The sequence below is a fragment of the Rosa chinensis genome, chromosome 2 (genome assembly GCF_002994745.2).
Source record: "Rosa chinensis cultivar Old Blush chromosome 2, RchiOBHm-V2, whole genome shotgun sequence".
In the NCBI taxonomy this organism is placed as follows: Eukaryota; Viridiplantae; Streptophyta; class Magnoliopsida; order Rosales; family Rosaceae; genus Rosa; species Rosa chinensis.
In genome coordinates this window covers 30,997,071-31,013,559 of record NC_037089.1, presented here as the reverse complement: position 1 = coordinate 31,013,559, position 16,489 = coordinate 30,997,071, and the positions used below count along the sequence as shown (strand labels likewise).

General features: G+C 37.4%; 1 protein-coding gene across 4 annotated transcripts; it reads left to right on the top strand.

Annotated features, from left to right (window-relative positions):
- Positions 1-4,152: 4,152 nt before the first annotated feature.
- LOC112187153 (autophagy-related protein 13b) lies at positions 4,153-8,522 on the top strand. Of its 4 annotated transcripts, none has more exons than XM_040514711.1 (4): positions 4,153-4,346; positions 4,854-6,333; positions 6,425-6,603; positions 7,952-8,522. In XM_040514711.1, the coding sequence occupies exons 2-4, from the start codon at positions 4,945-4,947 to the stop codon at positions 8,307-8,309; spliced, it is 1,926 nt and encodes a 641-aa protein (XP_040370645.1). In that variant the 5' UTR covers positions 4,153-4,346; positions 4,854-4,944; the 3' UTR covers positions 8,310-8,522. The 4 variants fall into 4 exon arrangements, with proteins under 4 accessions (XP_040370645.1, XP_040370643.1, XP_024181587.1 ...); XM_040514709.1 differs by lacking the exon at positions 4,153-4,346 and adding an exon at positions 4,355-4,597; XM_024325819.2 differs by lacking the exon at positions 4,153-4,346 and adding an exon at positions 4,355-4,735.
- The last annotated feature ends 7,967 nt before the right edge of the window (positions 8,523-16,489 follow it).

The following is a 16,489-nucleotide window of genomic DNA, read 5'->3' as shown; positions in this document are numbered from 1 at the left end:
ACCCACCCAATCCAAAACCCCTCCCTTGAATTTGTGTCCGCAACCTCCATAGCCTGGGAACTGCAAACTGGAACCCGATGTCGACCCTTTTGCTGCAACCTCCAAGCTTGATCCTAGAAAGCCTAAGCTTGCAATAGAAAAAATCACTCCTCTGATAGCAAGAAGTGTACATTATCAGTGTGGCCAAAGACCAACACCGACGATGAGGTGTCGCCAGACGGGGAAATCTCGCAAAGATCTGGTTCAAGGTAGAAGGCCGTTTAGAAATTAGGGTTTCATTACTAGATATTTTATTTTATTTTTTGTTTGGAGAATATCAATTGATTAATAATTCAATGTGTTACAATATATATAGTAACTCGCTTCTCTGAGGTTAAATGTTAAAAATTTTGGGTCAAATTTGAATTTGATAGATGATGTGGTATTTGACAATTTTGTTATAAATGTATATTTTATTAAAACGCAAAATGCATGATCACATCTTCTTCTCCTTATGTTTCTCTTATTCTTCTCCTCTTTTTTTGCTCTTCTATTTAAATCCGGATCTCTATCTTCCTCCTTCTATTTCTCTCTTTTCTCCTCCCTTCCTTCTGCTCCTTCATCATCTCTATCCAAAATTGATTACTCATTCTTCAACTCAAATCTAGTTGCATAAGCTCAAATTGCTCAACAGCAAAAACAATCACATAAAGATCCAAATCTAGAAAAACCCAGGTAACAAACAATTACATACACAAAGCTGATGAAAACCCAGAAAAGATTTGAAAACCCAGAAGCGGTACATACCTTCTGCAGCTTCTCATAGTCTTGCATAAGACTCTGATGTTAAATCTAACCCTTGAATCCTAAGACAGAGCATACAAAGAAGGCTCCACAGCAACAACCCCTTTCATCTTCTTCATCAAATCGATCATAGAGAGACTTTTACAAAAAACCCAGAAAACCCACAGAACCCCATGTCTTGTTTTCCTGTTTTATCTGTGAAACTTGACCCAAGACTAGAAGTTTTGCTTTGGTCTAGGTATCAAGTATGAAGAAAGAGAGACGAGAAAGAATGAGAGAGAAGGAGAGAAAAATAATTAAAAAAAAAAGAAAAGACAGAACACTTGAGTCTGTCAAATTTGACAGGATGAAGCCAGAACTGTCTTCCACGGTGGATTTGAAGGATGGGTTGAAGAAGCTGAGAACCGTATTTTGTATTCGTTAGAACTCCACAATTAATGGATTTTGACACCACTGTTAGAGATGCTCTAAGTGCTAGCAAATTCTAAAAAAAAATATATATATATATATATTCTCAAAGACCTAAGATCTATGTGATAACCTATGACATATCCCTAAACATAAGAGGCCGCAAGTCGAGTCTAAAACCATAGGTCCAACAGTAGCAATAACAACCCTACTAGCAAGTCCCAAAGATTTTAAACCCAAAGTAAATGGATTCATACCTGACCCACCTACAACACCCATGAGCACTACGTTAGCACCATCACATCTTTATATAAACACCCCAGATTAGTTCACCCACACAATCAGCAACAACCATGAGCTTGATTAGTTTACTCAGCAAGACTAGTACCTATACAAGACAAACCAACAGTAGAGCCAATATAAGAGAAGCAGTAACACGGTCTAAACCTGAATTCAATATCCCTTTGTAAATGCAAAAGTCTTGCAACAAATAAAAGGACACATGTAATATAATTTATTAATGAATTTGAGGGTTACGATCTCTGTGGGTATTCTTTAAGAAGAATCTCCTCTGATTCAATCTACAATGTTGATTTTATCCAAGGGTGACGAGTACTAAATCTTGAATCGAACGGTTGTAGTTTTGAACTTCATATCGTGTTAGAGATTTGAAGATGGTGGTTGAACAAGGGCAGTAGAGGCTTGATCTTGATCGGATTTGGGCCACGAGTGTGTCACATGGTGAGTGTTCTTCAACTTTGGTAGGGGATTAATCAACATGTGTGTTTAGTACTTGTTGATTCTCCACGAGTTTGATGAAGAACTTTACAGAGAATTTGCTTTGTTGACGACGATAGTTGATCAAAGGCTGCAGAGGCTTGATCTTGGTAGGATTTGGACCACCAGCAGTGTCACGTGGTTAGTGTCTTTCGACTTTGATGGTGACTGAATCGGCATGTGTGCTTGGTACTTGTTGATTCTCCATGACTTTGACAACTTTTGAGCTTTTGGGTGCTTTACCTTGTTTGTCTGAAGTCGGTGAGGTGAAGGAACGAGCTATTTGGCAGCTTGATGGTTCTTCACAAGCTTGAGAGACTTTTGAACTTCAGAGAGATTTCTTCTGTTTGTCTCCCGTCCCTTCCCTTAATTTGAGAGGTGATATTTATATTATCGGCATATCGTTAAGACGCATTGATGACACATCATTAATTATATTTCTTAATGACATAATTAAATTAATCACTCTGAATTAATTGATTTAATCATCATTATTAAGAAATTTGGTCAATTAATTTAATGTTTGATTTCCATGATCAATCAATTCATTTCAATTGATATCAAATCAGTACACGACATATAATGCTTGATTTTATTCGGAATCAGGAAATCACCTGTCCCAATATTTTCTGTCCCTATTCTGTCCCACCAGTAAAATGACGACATCTGTCAATCCAGTAACAGAAATCTAACTCTGTTAAGTGTCAATTTTTTTTTCTTTTAAGGAAAAAAAAAAAAATACTCACTGACCAAAAAATATAAAAGGAAAGTAAGACTCAGGTGAGTCGGCTCTTCTTCCCCACCTCATCAATCTCTTGCTAAATCTTCAGCCTCCCAAAAAAGAATGAAAAGAATGGGATCTTCCATAGGAAGCTGTCACTTTGGAACTCTCATTCTTTCACCTCCAACTTAGACCAATTCATTTAATTGAAAGCTAATCTTGCTGAAGCAATTAATGATTACTTTTTCCTTCGTTTCGTTTCTTTGGAAAATTAAGCTTCCCCAAAATTGATTGGTGATCTAGACTAATTGATAGTGAACCCAAATTGAATTCAATCAATTGATAGCAAAGACCCAAATCTTAATAAGGAATACCAATCTAACCACGTGGTGTGGTGTGTTGGTCGAGCTGCCTAGTCTGGAACCCCCAGGTCTAGAGTTCGAATCCCAACTCCATCCCGTGGCCAGCAGATTTGAGGGACCTGGGTTAGTTAAAACACCCAATGGTTCGTGCGTCTGCGGTGCAGTGATTAGTCTGGCTATGCTGGGATACACTGCATGGGTGTGTGTGTTGGTTCTATTGTCGTCTTCCACTCAAAAAAAAAAAAAAAAAAAAAAAATAAGGAATACCAATCTGAAGCAACCTACCACACAAAACGAACAAAATACAGAAAGTTGCAAAATTCAATAACAAAACCCAAATTTGAAAATCCACCTATACTTTCTTTGAAGCACTTGATGACTTCAAAATGTATTGGCATGTATCAACTTTAGGATAATGTAGATTGAGAGGAGAAGGGTTATCAACTGGGTTGCATCGGCCGGAAATCTTGGAGTTCAAAACTTTTTTACTCGGGAAGCACGACAGTGGCGTTGCAGCAATGGATGTTTGGGACCGAAGAGGAGACATGAAGTTTTTTTTTTCTGGTATAATTTCATTTAAGATTAATAAAAAGAAATGAGTTTAATAGGGTTGAACAGATGTCATGTGGAATACAGGTGTCAGAGTGGTACTGGTGGGACAGAATAGAGACAGAAAATACTCAGACGGGTGATTTCCTCCCACAGATTTAATTCAGTTGATCCGTCTTAATATCACCTGATTTAATCAGGATACATCTATTTATTGCCGACGAGCCTCTTCACAGTTTGTTATGTGTCATTCATAGAGCCTACTTGACTTTGATAACTCATGAGCCACGTGTATATTTTGTGAGACTCACGTGCCAACTAAGCTTGATCAGTCACAATTTCAAGTTTTGACTTAATTATTTAATAAATTTTAATAAATTTCTTGTGTCTACGCCCTTTCAGCATCAACGAAGCCTCCCTGACTCCATCCATCAGTAAAGGATAAGAAGCAAAAAAAAAAAAATTCATACAAAAGAATATGTGAACGAGTCTGGTCAAATAATTATGTTCATAAGTAACCGAAAAAAGTATATGGGGATTGGGGAGCTCCAGCCCACTGATTGGCCCCAGGGACCTTTACCTCCGACGGAAAACAAACCTTAAAATTTGTGGAAGAAGCAGATAAGAACCCCAAAAACCAAAACTTTTCCAATATTTTTTTTTTTTTGAAAGAAAAAGAAAATTATTAGAAGCCTGTATTCGACTACGTTCTCCGTCTACAAATACTCTCTCTCCCTCGCTCATTGGTGAGTCAGCTTCGTACTCTCTCTTTTTCTTTCTTGATATCCATACTGGGTTTTGCTTCTTTAGCATAACCTCCTCTCTAGGGTTCTTCAGTTTCGCGGAAAATATTAGCTCCCGAAATTTCGAATTATATAAACTGGAAACCCATCAGTGACAAAGTGAAAAAACCCACATCACCAAACGCGTTTCTTGCTCAACAAGGACTTCTTCTTTGCCCTCCTTGTTTCTAATTCTCGAGTTGGATGCACCTCTGGTTTTTCTTTGATCTTATCTTTTTAATCTGAAATTCTTGAATCAGTGGTCTTTGGCTGTTTTGGGTTTTTTTCTGGGTTTTTGATCATTGTTGCTACACTGTCTCTGTGACTCTGTGACCGACTGGGATTGTGTTGAAGTATGTGTGGTTTATATCTATAGGCAAATCAGCTTGCTTTGATTTTCTTGAGTTGTATTGATAATGGGTTTTCGCTTTGGAAGCCATTTGATCTCTGTATGCTTTGGTTGTTTTGCAGTGGAGTGAATAAAACTGGAGTCTTGCTAGGATCAATCAATTGCGTGATTTTCTTAAAAGGGTACGTGCCGATTATATATATTTTTGACATTATGGCATCTTCTCATGGTAATAATACTCACTCTGAAGCAGCAATGAAGGAACAAATAATCACTGAATTCTATGCTAAAAGTCTTCACATAATTCTTGAGTCGAGGACCCCATATGTGTCCTCAAGAAATTATAGTGGCGAACAAGCCTTGTCGTCGCCATCATCTTCCTCTTCGTCCTCCTCGAGTGTGAGGCCAAGGGATAAGTGGTTTAATTTAGCTCTAAGAGAATGCCCTGCTGCGCTGGAGAATCTTGATCTCTGGCGCCAGAGCAATTTTGAACCTATGGTGGTTGATGTGGTTTTGGTCCAGAGACGACTTGTTAGTGACCTGGTGGAATGTTCACCTAGAACGGATCTTGCTAGGAACTTGTCATTGAAAGAGCGGTATCCATACTGTTGGAATTATGAGCAGGAAGATTTTTGGTGTGAGGCAAAGAGTGAAAAGATTATAGAGAGATGGGTACTGCAGTATGATACTCGCAAGACTAGAGATACAAAATCAGGGAGTAGGAGGTCAAGCAATAATCCTTTACAGATGTTGTATAAGAAATCAATATTACTCTTGAGGTCTTTGTATGTTACTGTTAGGCTTTTGCCTGCTTATAAAATTTATCGTGACCTCAATTCGTCTGGCCAAATTCTTCCATTTACTCTTGCTCACCGGGTGGCCTCTTTTGCTGAGCCCTTCACATGTAGAGAAGATGCAGAAATGCAGCGGTTTGAGTTTACCCCTGTGGATACGGGTTGTGGTAGGCTTTGCCTTTCAGTGTTGTATTGTTCATCACTTTCAGATGTAAGCTCTGAACCATCGACTCCTATGTCTCCACAAGTTATACCAGACTATGTTGGGAGCCCATTGGCAGACCCGCTTAAAAGGTTCCCATCCCTTCCTGTGACAGGATCATTATCACGTGCCACTCCAGTATCGTCTTCATTCTCGAGGCGTCATAGTTGGAGTTATGACCATGGTATAGATTCACCACCTTCAGTTTCTTTCTCACCTTCGCCCACGCGTTCAGAACCTCATGCTTCAATTTCTAACCCAAGATCTCGCCATTTCCCACCCACAAGCTTACCACGTTATCCGCCTGAAACATCTCTTGATTATAAGAAGGATGTAGGTTTTTATGAGTATTGTCCTTCACCTGGCTTTTCTCCCGCACTGTCCCCATCAGCCTCTCCATCATTGCCAATCTCTATTCCTGGCAATCATGTTTCAAAAAATCTGTTACGATCTGAGAGTGCACCGGTCAGTGCCCCAGTGGCCAAACGTGCTAATTCCCCTGCATCCTCCCAGAAGCTAAATTTTCCTCCATCTCCCCCCCTTACGAGTACAAGTTCTGGTACTTTTAAGACTGATAAAGCTACAGTTGGGACATCAGTTGAAAAGGTATTGCAGATGCTCATCAAGTTGAACTTTTCATTTGAAGTTTACTTTATGTACTTCATTTATGACTCTTTTTATTTTTTCACCATTGTAGTTATTCTCTTTTGGGAAAGGGGAGTCTAGACAATGTTCTGGGCTTAAGATATCATCAGGCGGCTCACCCCAGATATCCTTTTCCAGAAGCTCCACTAAGTCTTTTCCTGATGATTTTGATGATTCGGAGTATCCTTGCCCATTTGATTATGATGATGATGTGACAGACCCTGGTAGCAGGTAAAATATTCTGTTTTTATCTAGTGAATACATTATATCTGAATTACTTATGTTTTTTCAAGTATTTATATAAGCTATTCAACTTTCCACTTGTTAATGTGTCTGCTTTTTTTATTGTTTTATAGTTTGACACATAAATTTCAAGTCAAGAGTTGATTAAACAATGTGAAATTGGCTAGTCAGAAATAAGAAATAAACATGCTTCAACATAATAGTAACACATGGTTGACAGTTTTTGTTTTTTTTTTGGGGGGGATGTGTTTCATTTTTGCTGAATCCATGAAGTGATTGGGAGATATTGACAGTAACTAAGATATGCTTGCTTATTGCAGAGAGCCACCCCTTTGTTGTTGTGCTTGCACCCCTTTCCTGCTTTCATTTTAGAAAGTATTGATATTGCCGTTTAGCTGTTTAGGACTTGATTCTGTTTTGCAATTTCAGTTGCCTGTGAGCACTCTATTTCCACCGAGGGTTTAGTGGAATGGCCAATGGTTTGCTCCCATCTGGCCTGGGGTTTGAATCCCCTCAAGTACCCAACCAGCTATTTGCTACGGTTGAGTATCCTATGCTCCAAACATGTTGTAGCTTGGAAATTAGACTCTAAAGCTGGTTATCTAGGTTTGGTGCATGCGTTAAGTAATATAATGATGGAATAAAATTCTGTACTTGAACTTTTGTATTGTAACTGTTCTTATGACTAAAATGTGTTGTTTGTACTTGGGTCAAGTACATTAGTTGGGGAAGGGTGACTAAAGGGTAATGGATTTCACATGTTGAGGAATTTTAGGGTTATTGAGAAGTTTAGAAGCTAACAATTGACAGGAGCTTCTTCTGGCTAGCTGAAAAGAACTGAGGAACTTCCGAACAAGTCCTGGTTTAGGAGCGGACCATTTGAGAATGGTGTGATAATGCTATGGACGTCGTGATTTTTTTATCTTTAGGGCAAGGTTCTTTGACATTATGTAAACTTCATGAGATCACTTATGAGCTGATCTTGTGTCTGCTATACGTATAGACATGAGTCCATGTTTAAACTCATCTGTTGTCTAATATGGTGATAAGTGCCTTACATGGATTGATAATAATGTTTGCATGGAGCTACAAAAAAACGAAGAGTCCTTTGATTATAATACAAAGGCATTTGAGCTAAAAGGAGTTCATCACATGCACATTAAACAACTTTTGTTTTAGCTGAAATAAGGTGTCATTGTCTTCTTTGCCTCTAGTGGTTCTGGTCATGACTTTAGTATGGGCTACGTTTAGGTTCCCTTGATTTTCTTGTCAAATGCAGTTGCCGCTTTCATATCTATCAATTTTTTTCTCTAATTTGATCTCATTTTTGTGGCAGACCTGAATCCTTTGACCAAAGGCATGAGCCTGGAGGATTATTTCCAATTAAAAAATCCCAAGATGCTGCTGTTGGCGCGCTTGTAAGAATGCTAAAGAAAGCCCCACCTCTTCGGCAAGAGGTCTCAGATTCAGTAAGTTTGTCACAAGGCTGCAGGCCTGAAATGTGGAGTGATGGTAAACAAGAGGCCAATCTTTCTTCTGAGAGTCAGGCACCAGTTCAGCCTGCTGATTCTTCAACTGTTATATCATCAGGGCTCATAACATCAAAAACTACAGCTGATGCCTTAGAAGAGCTCCAAAGTTACAGGGATATAAAAAACTCGTTACTGGCGCAAAGTAGTAAGTCTCACGTGTAGTCCAGACATGCTCCTGCAGCCTTTTTGAACATATGTACAGCATTTTGGCTCGAGTGTTAATGGTTTGATGCTATATGGCTGAAAGAACTAATATTTTGGCCTCAACTCTCATTTTGTACATATATACATATGGGAAAATTTGATACTGTAAGTTTGAGGATAATGTTTATAATTTCATTTGGAGCGCTGCTCCTTGTTCATAATTGTCTAACATGTGCAAAGGTTGGCTTATTGGCTGTATAGTGGTACTTTCTTTTGTTTGATATATTTTTTGTTATTTATTGTGTGCTCTTGGTTGTTTATAGTTATTTGCTATGACAAGTATTTGCATTTTGCTTCGGCAGTGGAACTACTTATGCAGCAGCATATTTGACAACAGCTCTGCAGATTTTTCAACATGGATTCGTAATATGCATCGGTTAACCATATTTTTGGTACTAGTTATATTTTTCTATTGCAGTATTTTAATCCTCTTCATTTGTTGCTCCAAAAATGAAAATATGATTTTCCATCTTTATCTATCTTGATAAGCTCTCCGATGCATGTTTTTTATTTTGTTGGGGTGGGTTTACAGTCTAGATATAAATAAGCGTGCGACTATTTGCACCATACTAAATATTTTATTCACCTTACAATCAAAATTTTTCTTTTAAAATCTCAAAATTGTCCTTAACTACAATTATTAAAAGAAAAAATAATTGTAGTAAATAAAATTTCACCCAACAGACATCTATATTATCATCTCAGCTTTTTATACCAAAAAAAAAAATAAATTATCATCTCAGCTTCTTTATCGCTAGTGTACCAAACAATTTGTTAGACGAAATTTTCAAGCTATAGCTATAAGTGAAAAGAATTGTTGGTTAGTATTATTTTTTTTCTACTTCATCTAACTCGTGTTTGATTATACGTCATAGTAGCTGATGAAGGGAGAAGATAGAGAAGAGGAAAAAAAAAACGAAAGAGTAAAAGAAAATAGAAAGGGTGGGGTTGCAACATGATGGTATGCTTATTTTATTTTTATTTTTTTATCATTTTCAGTTTAAATTTTCAATGATGATATCTTTTTTTTTCCTTTTCTAAATTATTTGAGGGTGAAATTGGAAGTGTCAGGATACAAGTTTAATTGTAGGGTGACCAGTGTAAAATCGTTATAAATCTATATGTAATTAGAATTTTATTTAATTAGGATATCCTGTAATTATGGAAAGATTGTTTCATATTAGAGTTAGACTACTCCTTTGTACTTGTATATATACCTCATTGTGGGATGAATAGAATCATCGAATTAACCTTGAATTGAAGTATTCTTTTCTACTTGGTATTAGAGCAGGTTGAATCCTTTGAACTTGCGCTGCATCCTTTGAATCCTGAATCCCGAAGAACACCACAAACCGCTGCGTACCACCACCGTTGAAATCAAACCATTCTGAATTTCAAACCACCATCACCCTACCTTTTTTCGAAAAAAGAAGAAAGAAAAAAAAAACCAAAACATTCATATCCATCTTGAAACCCTAGAAAATCCAATCCTACGAAAATCATGAATTCCTCAATGGTGCAATCAGAGAAACAGGCTATGGGGCATTCGGTAACTACTGAATTTTCTGTTATGGCTCAACGCAAACAGGGTCCTCCTCCAGGCTTCTCAGGACCTTCTCCATGCCGTCCTCTAGGTAAACCAAATCCATATGCAAACAAAAGGTGCATTATTTGTGGGGAATTAGGTCATAGCAAGGAGCGGTGCTATGAAGTGATTGGTTACCCTGATTGGTGGGACTTCACCAAGAAACCGCGAAAGAATTTGGGCATGGCCACAGTTGCTACTATAGAGGAAGTTTACCTAGACAATGCCCCCGCTAATGTATTACAGTCAGGTATGAAGGGTAAGGTTACTTTTAATAGTACATAGATAATTGATACAGGTGCATATGACCATATGACCCAAGTCTTGTGAAAAATCTTAGACGTTCCCCTCAAAACGTTGTCTCTACTACTGATGGTACTCCAACTTCGGTCACTGGAGAAGGTTCTATTGCTTTATCTGATACCTTAACCCTTGAATCTGTCTTAGTTGTTCCATCACTAGCTTATAATCTTCTGTCTGTTAGTCAAATTATTTTAGCTCTTGCATGTATTGTGACCTTCCATCCGTCTTTCTGTGTGTTTCAGGACATTCTGACTAGACAGATTCTAGGTTATGGTGTTAGAAGGGGGAAATTATACTATCTGGACTTGACAGAGACTGGAAGGAAACAGAAGCAACTTTTGGGACAAGCTAATCAGATCAACGGGGTAGAGAATGCGAAGGAAGCTGTATGGTTATGGCATCGCCGTTTAGGTCATCTATCATTTAGTTATCTTAAGAAGCTACAACCTCATTTGTTTTCAGTTGTTAGTGAGTTGGATTTCCACTGTGACATTTGTGAATTGGCCAAGAGTCACCGTATTTCATATTCACCAAGTCTTAATAAAAGTCCTGTTCCTTTTATGAAGATTCACTCTGATGTCTGGGGTCCTGCTAAAATTCCTTCTCTTTCTGGAGCTCGATATTTTGTAACGTTTATTGATGATTGCACTCGCATGACATGGGTGTCATTACTGAAGAATAAGAGTGATGTATTTGGAATGTTTACCGAATTTCACAAAATGGTGGCAACTCAGTATCAACAATCCATCAGAGTGTTTCAGTCTGACAATGGTGGAGAGTATGTGAATGGCCCTATGATTGAGTTTTGCCGGTCACATGGAATTCGTCATCAAACCTCCAATTCTTATACTCCTCAACAGAATGGTTTCGCAGAATGGAAGAACAAGCAGTTGATGGAAGTTGTTCGTTCTTCCTTGTTTGGCATGAATGTACCTCGGTCCTATTGGGGAGAAGCAGTAAAATCAGCAACATATCTTATCAATTGTACTCCTTCACGGGTGATTGAGTTTCAGAATCCTCATAAGAAGCTTCATACACTTTTGACCATCCCTTCTATGCCTAATTTGGAGCCCCGGGTATTTAGGTGCATAATCTATGTTCATATTCCCAAGCCTCAATGCAGCAAGCTTGATCCTCGTGCCCGTAAGTATATATTTGTTGGTTATGTTGACTTCCAGAAGGGTTATCGATGTTATGATCCTCTTACTGGCACTATACATGTCTCTCTTGATATTGCTTTTCGTGAATCCGAGCCTTATTACTCAGGGGAAGCTTCTCAGTCTTCCCTTCAGGGGGAGAGAGGTTGTGAAGGGAATCCTCGTTCTATTATTGATTTTGATGTCTTTGAAGACTTGGAAAATTTGGAGGATAGATTTGAAGGTAGAAATTCGGAAACAGAAAATGCAGTTGCCTAACAGAGCATTGTGAATTCCGAAACAGAAAATGCAACTGCCGAACGAAGTGTTACGAATTCCGAAACAGAAAATGCGACTGCCGAATAGAGTGTTGTGAATTCCGAAACAGAAAATGTAACTGCCGAACAGAGTGTTGTGAATTTTGAGACAGAAGAGACGACTTTCCTGGATAGTTTGAATCAAAATCAAGACGTATCTGAAGCTCACACACAAGATATATCCCCTTTTGCATCACCAACTGAAGATCCCGGTCAGGATGATCCACCTCAGTTCCCCTAAACTTTAATGAGTCCTCTAGGTTAGAAAGTGTCAAACCTAGGAAATCACAAAGGGTTACCAAGGGAATTCCTAAGGAACAATATGAATCAGATATCAAAGCCAAAGCTAAATACCCGAGAGCTAATTTTATGTCTAACCATAGGATTTCTAGGTCACATGCACTTGTTGTTGATCAATTATCTACTGTATCTATTCCTAGTAACGTGCAGGATGCATTGATGGATCCAAAATGGACAAAGGCAATGAATGAAGAATTGGAAGCTCTTCAAAAGAATGCAACATGGGAGCTAGTACCTATGCTGGTTGGAAAGAAGACTGTAGGATGTCGTCAGGTATTTACTGTGAAGCTTAATGCAGATAGAACTATTAATAGATACAAGGCGGGGTTGGTTGCCAAAGGATATACACAACGCTATAGGATTGATTAAGAGGAGACTTTTGCACCTGTGGCAAAGATTAATACTGTCCGGATTCTAATCTCACTTGCAGCAAACAAAGATTGGCCCTTGCACCAGTTTGATGTGAAGAATGTGTTTCTTAATGGGAATTTGGAGGAAGAAGTGTACATGGATGTGCCCCCAGGTGTTAAGAATTACCCAAGTGACATTGGCAAGGTGTGTAAATTGAAGAAGTCTTTGTATGGCCTGAAGCAGTCTCCAAGAGCTTGGTTTGGAAGATTTTCAAAGTCCATGAAAGCCTTTGGATACAGACAGAGCAATTCTGACCATATCTTGTTCATCAAGCGCAAAAATGGTAAGGTTACAGATCTTATTGTGTATGTTGATGACATGATTGTTACAGGGGATGATCCGAAAGAGATAAATGAATTGCAAAAGTATTTGTCCAGGGAGTTTGAAATGAAGGATCTAGGACAACTGAAGTATTTTTTGGGTATTGAAGTTGCAAGGTCTAAGAAGGGGATTTCACTTTCACGGAGGAAATACGTTCTTGATTTACTTACTGAAACGGTTTTGCTGGACTGCAAACCCATCGAGACACCCATTGAGATGAATCACGGACTTGCTATTTATCCTGATCAAGTTCCAACTGATAAAGGGAGGTATTAACGTCTTGTAGGAAGGTTGATTTATCTTTCACACACTAGATCTGATATTGCTTATGTTGTGAGTGTTGTTAGTCAATTTATGCATTGTCCTAGTGAAGAGCATATGGATGCAGTCTTTCGTATTTTGAGGTACTTGAAGATGGCGCCAAGTAAAGGGTTACTGTTTAAAAAAAAAGATGAATTGGAAGTTGTTGGGTATACAGATGCAGATTGAGCTGGTGATAAAACTGACAGACGTTCTACATCTGGGTACTTCACTTTTGTTGGAGGGAACCTTGTCACTTGGCGTAGCAAAAAGCAGAAAGTTGTTACCAGATCAAATACAGAAGCTGAGTTCCGAGGTATAGCACATGGAGTCTGTGAAATGTTATGGATTCGTAATGTCTTGAAAGACATGAGTTACAAGCTTAAAAAGCCTATGGATTTGCATTGTGATAATACAGCTGCCATTGAGATTGCGCATAATCTAGTTCAGCATGATAGAATAAAGCATGTGGAGGTTGACCGTCATTTTATTAAAGAAAATCTTGGCAGAAAGGTTATTCGCTTTCCATTTGTAAACTCAGAGGAGCAATTAGCTGATGTTTTTACTAAAGGAGTGTCTAGGAAGGTATTTGACAGCTCAGTTGACAAGTTGGGCATGATAGACATCTATGCACCAACTTGAGGGGGAATGTAGAATCGCTATAAATTTATATGTAATTAGGATTTTATTTAATTAGGATATCCTGTAATTATGGAAATATTGTTTCCTATTAGAGTTAGACTACTCCTTTGTACTTGTATATATACCCTCATTGTGGGATGAATAGAATCATCGAATTAACCTTGAATTGAAGTATTCTTTTCTACTAAGCATTTGGTAGGGTGGAAATAGCCTTACCCTATGAATAATTGTACTTGTTTAATTTCCCAACCGGAGAGCTTTAATTGCAGCTAGACATTAAGATGCAGAAAGGATGCGGATTATCTCACTTGCCCAGGGCCGATCTTGAGAATTCAGGGCTCACGACAAACTAAATTCATGGCATTCTCCAAACCTTTAGTACACTATTTTATTTTTAAATAATTGATATAAGAAACATTATTAAAAAAATATAGTGATCCAAACATAAATTATATGATCTTTTTGTTCCTGCAGTTGAAAATCAAGATTAAATTATGAAAAACTCAATAATAGAAAATTAAATTCATAAGATGCATATAACAGTAAGATTCTCGATGAATAAACTTCGTAATTCAATATCAACTAACAAAGAAGAGAGGAGAATTGAAGATCAAGTTGAAACTAGGTCTTCTATTCATTCTCTTTTGTTCATGAATTTTTGTCTTTGAATAGTGAGTAAAATGAGAGCAATGTAATTGTGTAAACTGTGAAAATAGGGTTGTGGAATACTCAAACGAGTGTCATGCTACTAGTAGAAAAGGGGTATTATTGTACCTTAGATGGTGAAACTCACTTTTATTTTATTTTTAAATGATAAATTATTAGTTGATGTATTATTTTTTAGGGAGAATTTCACAAATGGTCACTCAACTATGACTCATTCAACACTTGGGTCACTCAAGTTTCAAATATATCACTTTGGTCACTCAACTATTACACTGTCAATCAAAATTTTTTTTTTTTGAATGGGGTTTGGAACCCAGCCTAGCTGAGAGCCTCAGCCCCACGCCCGGTTTCATTTATTAAATTAATAGTAGAATTTTGCATCGGGGGGGGGACATAAAACTTGAACCCCGAGCTACAATAAAACAGTTGCAATAATCCTCATAGAGAACATTCTGAATGATTGCAGGTGTCTCATCTAACCATACATCATCAATAAAACCACTACTAGCAAGATGAGCAAGCCTATCTGCTACACCATTTGCTTCACGGTAAATATATCGAATTCTAACAGATTGAAAAGCAGTAATATACTCCCTACAAGCATCTAAAACTCGACTTTAATCACTTCTCCCAATCACTTTAGTCACCCAATGAGTATTTTTTCTCACTTTAATCACTTCTCCCAATCATTCTAATACATATTTCTCAATTTTTCATAATTGGTTGGATAAAAGTATTATTAATATTGTGGCAAATAATTTTTTTTAATGAAAAAAATTAACAAAGTGACTAAAGTATAGTGATTGATAGTGTAATGGTTGAGTGACCAAAATAATATATTTGAAACTTCAGTGACCAAAGAGTCGAATGAGTCATAGTTGAGTGGCCATTGTGAAATTTTCCCTATTTTTTATGCGAGACTTTTGCCGATATACAATATAATTTGTACGTGAAGATGTATACATTTTTATATTCATTGGTAGAGATGTCTTCCTTTTCATTCTGTAATTTAGTTTTTTTTTCTTTTTAATTTTTTAATTTTTTTTAATTTTTTTTTTATGGGTGGTATCTTATGCTGATGAAAATCATTAGGCACATCTCCTTTTTTATAGAAGGCTTTTCCTGATGAAGATGTCCTAGGAAATGGTGTATCTAGTTATATATATATATATATATATATATATATATATATATATATACATATACAGATCCTATCCAGAGCGAAGCTCCGCTTTGAAAATTAACGTGTGAAGTTCAAGTTTTGGGTCACTTTTCGGTCGCATATCCACATCTCGACCGTTCAGTTTTTACGTACTAGTGTATAGATCGTCTATGCAAATTTTCAGCCAAAATGATGATCGTTAAGGCATTGATAACTGCCTTAAAGCTAGTACGGTTCAGGTTGACAGATTCAGTCCGTCCATTGGTTTAAGCGAGTTAGATACCTTAACGATCATCAATTTGGTTGAAAATTTGCAGAGATGATCTATACACTAGTACCTAAAAACTGAACGGTCGAGATGTGGATATGCGACCGAAAAGTGACCCAAAACTCGAACTTCACACTTTAATTTCAAAGCGGAGCTCCGCTCTGGATCGGATCTGTATATATATATATATATATATATATATTATATATATATATATATATAGGCCTTCTCCACCGCTGACGTCTGCAGTTTTTCATTGGTGCGGATTTTCAGTTTTGACCCACTTTCCGATCATATTTTCACATCTTAACCGTTCAGTTTTTAGGTCCTAATGTATAGATCACCTCTGCAAAATTTCAGCCAAATTGGTGATCGTTAAGGCATCCAAAACTGCAATTTACAACAATGTACACGAACGGTTCCGGTTTGGCAGATTCGGTCCGTTCGTGTAAATTGCAGTTTTAGATGCCTTAACGATCATCAATTTGGCTGAAATTTTGTAGAGATGATATATACATTAGGACCTAAAAACTGAACGGCTAAGATGTGAAAATGTGATCGGAAAGTGGGGAAAAAATGGAAATCCGCACCTTTTTTCTTAGGTGCGGATATCCGCACCTGAGAATGATTATATATATATATATATATATATATATATATATAAATATAAAAGGCTTTTGCCGAGGAATATTTCGTTGGTATAGTTGTGTCATATTTTTTATTTTTT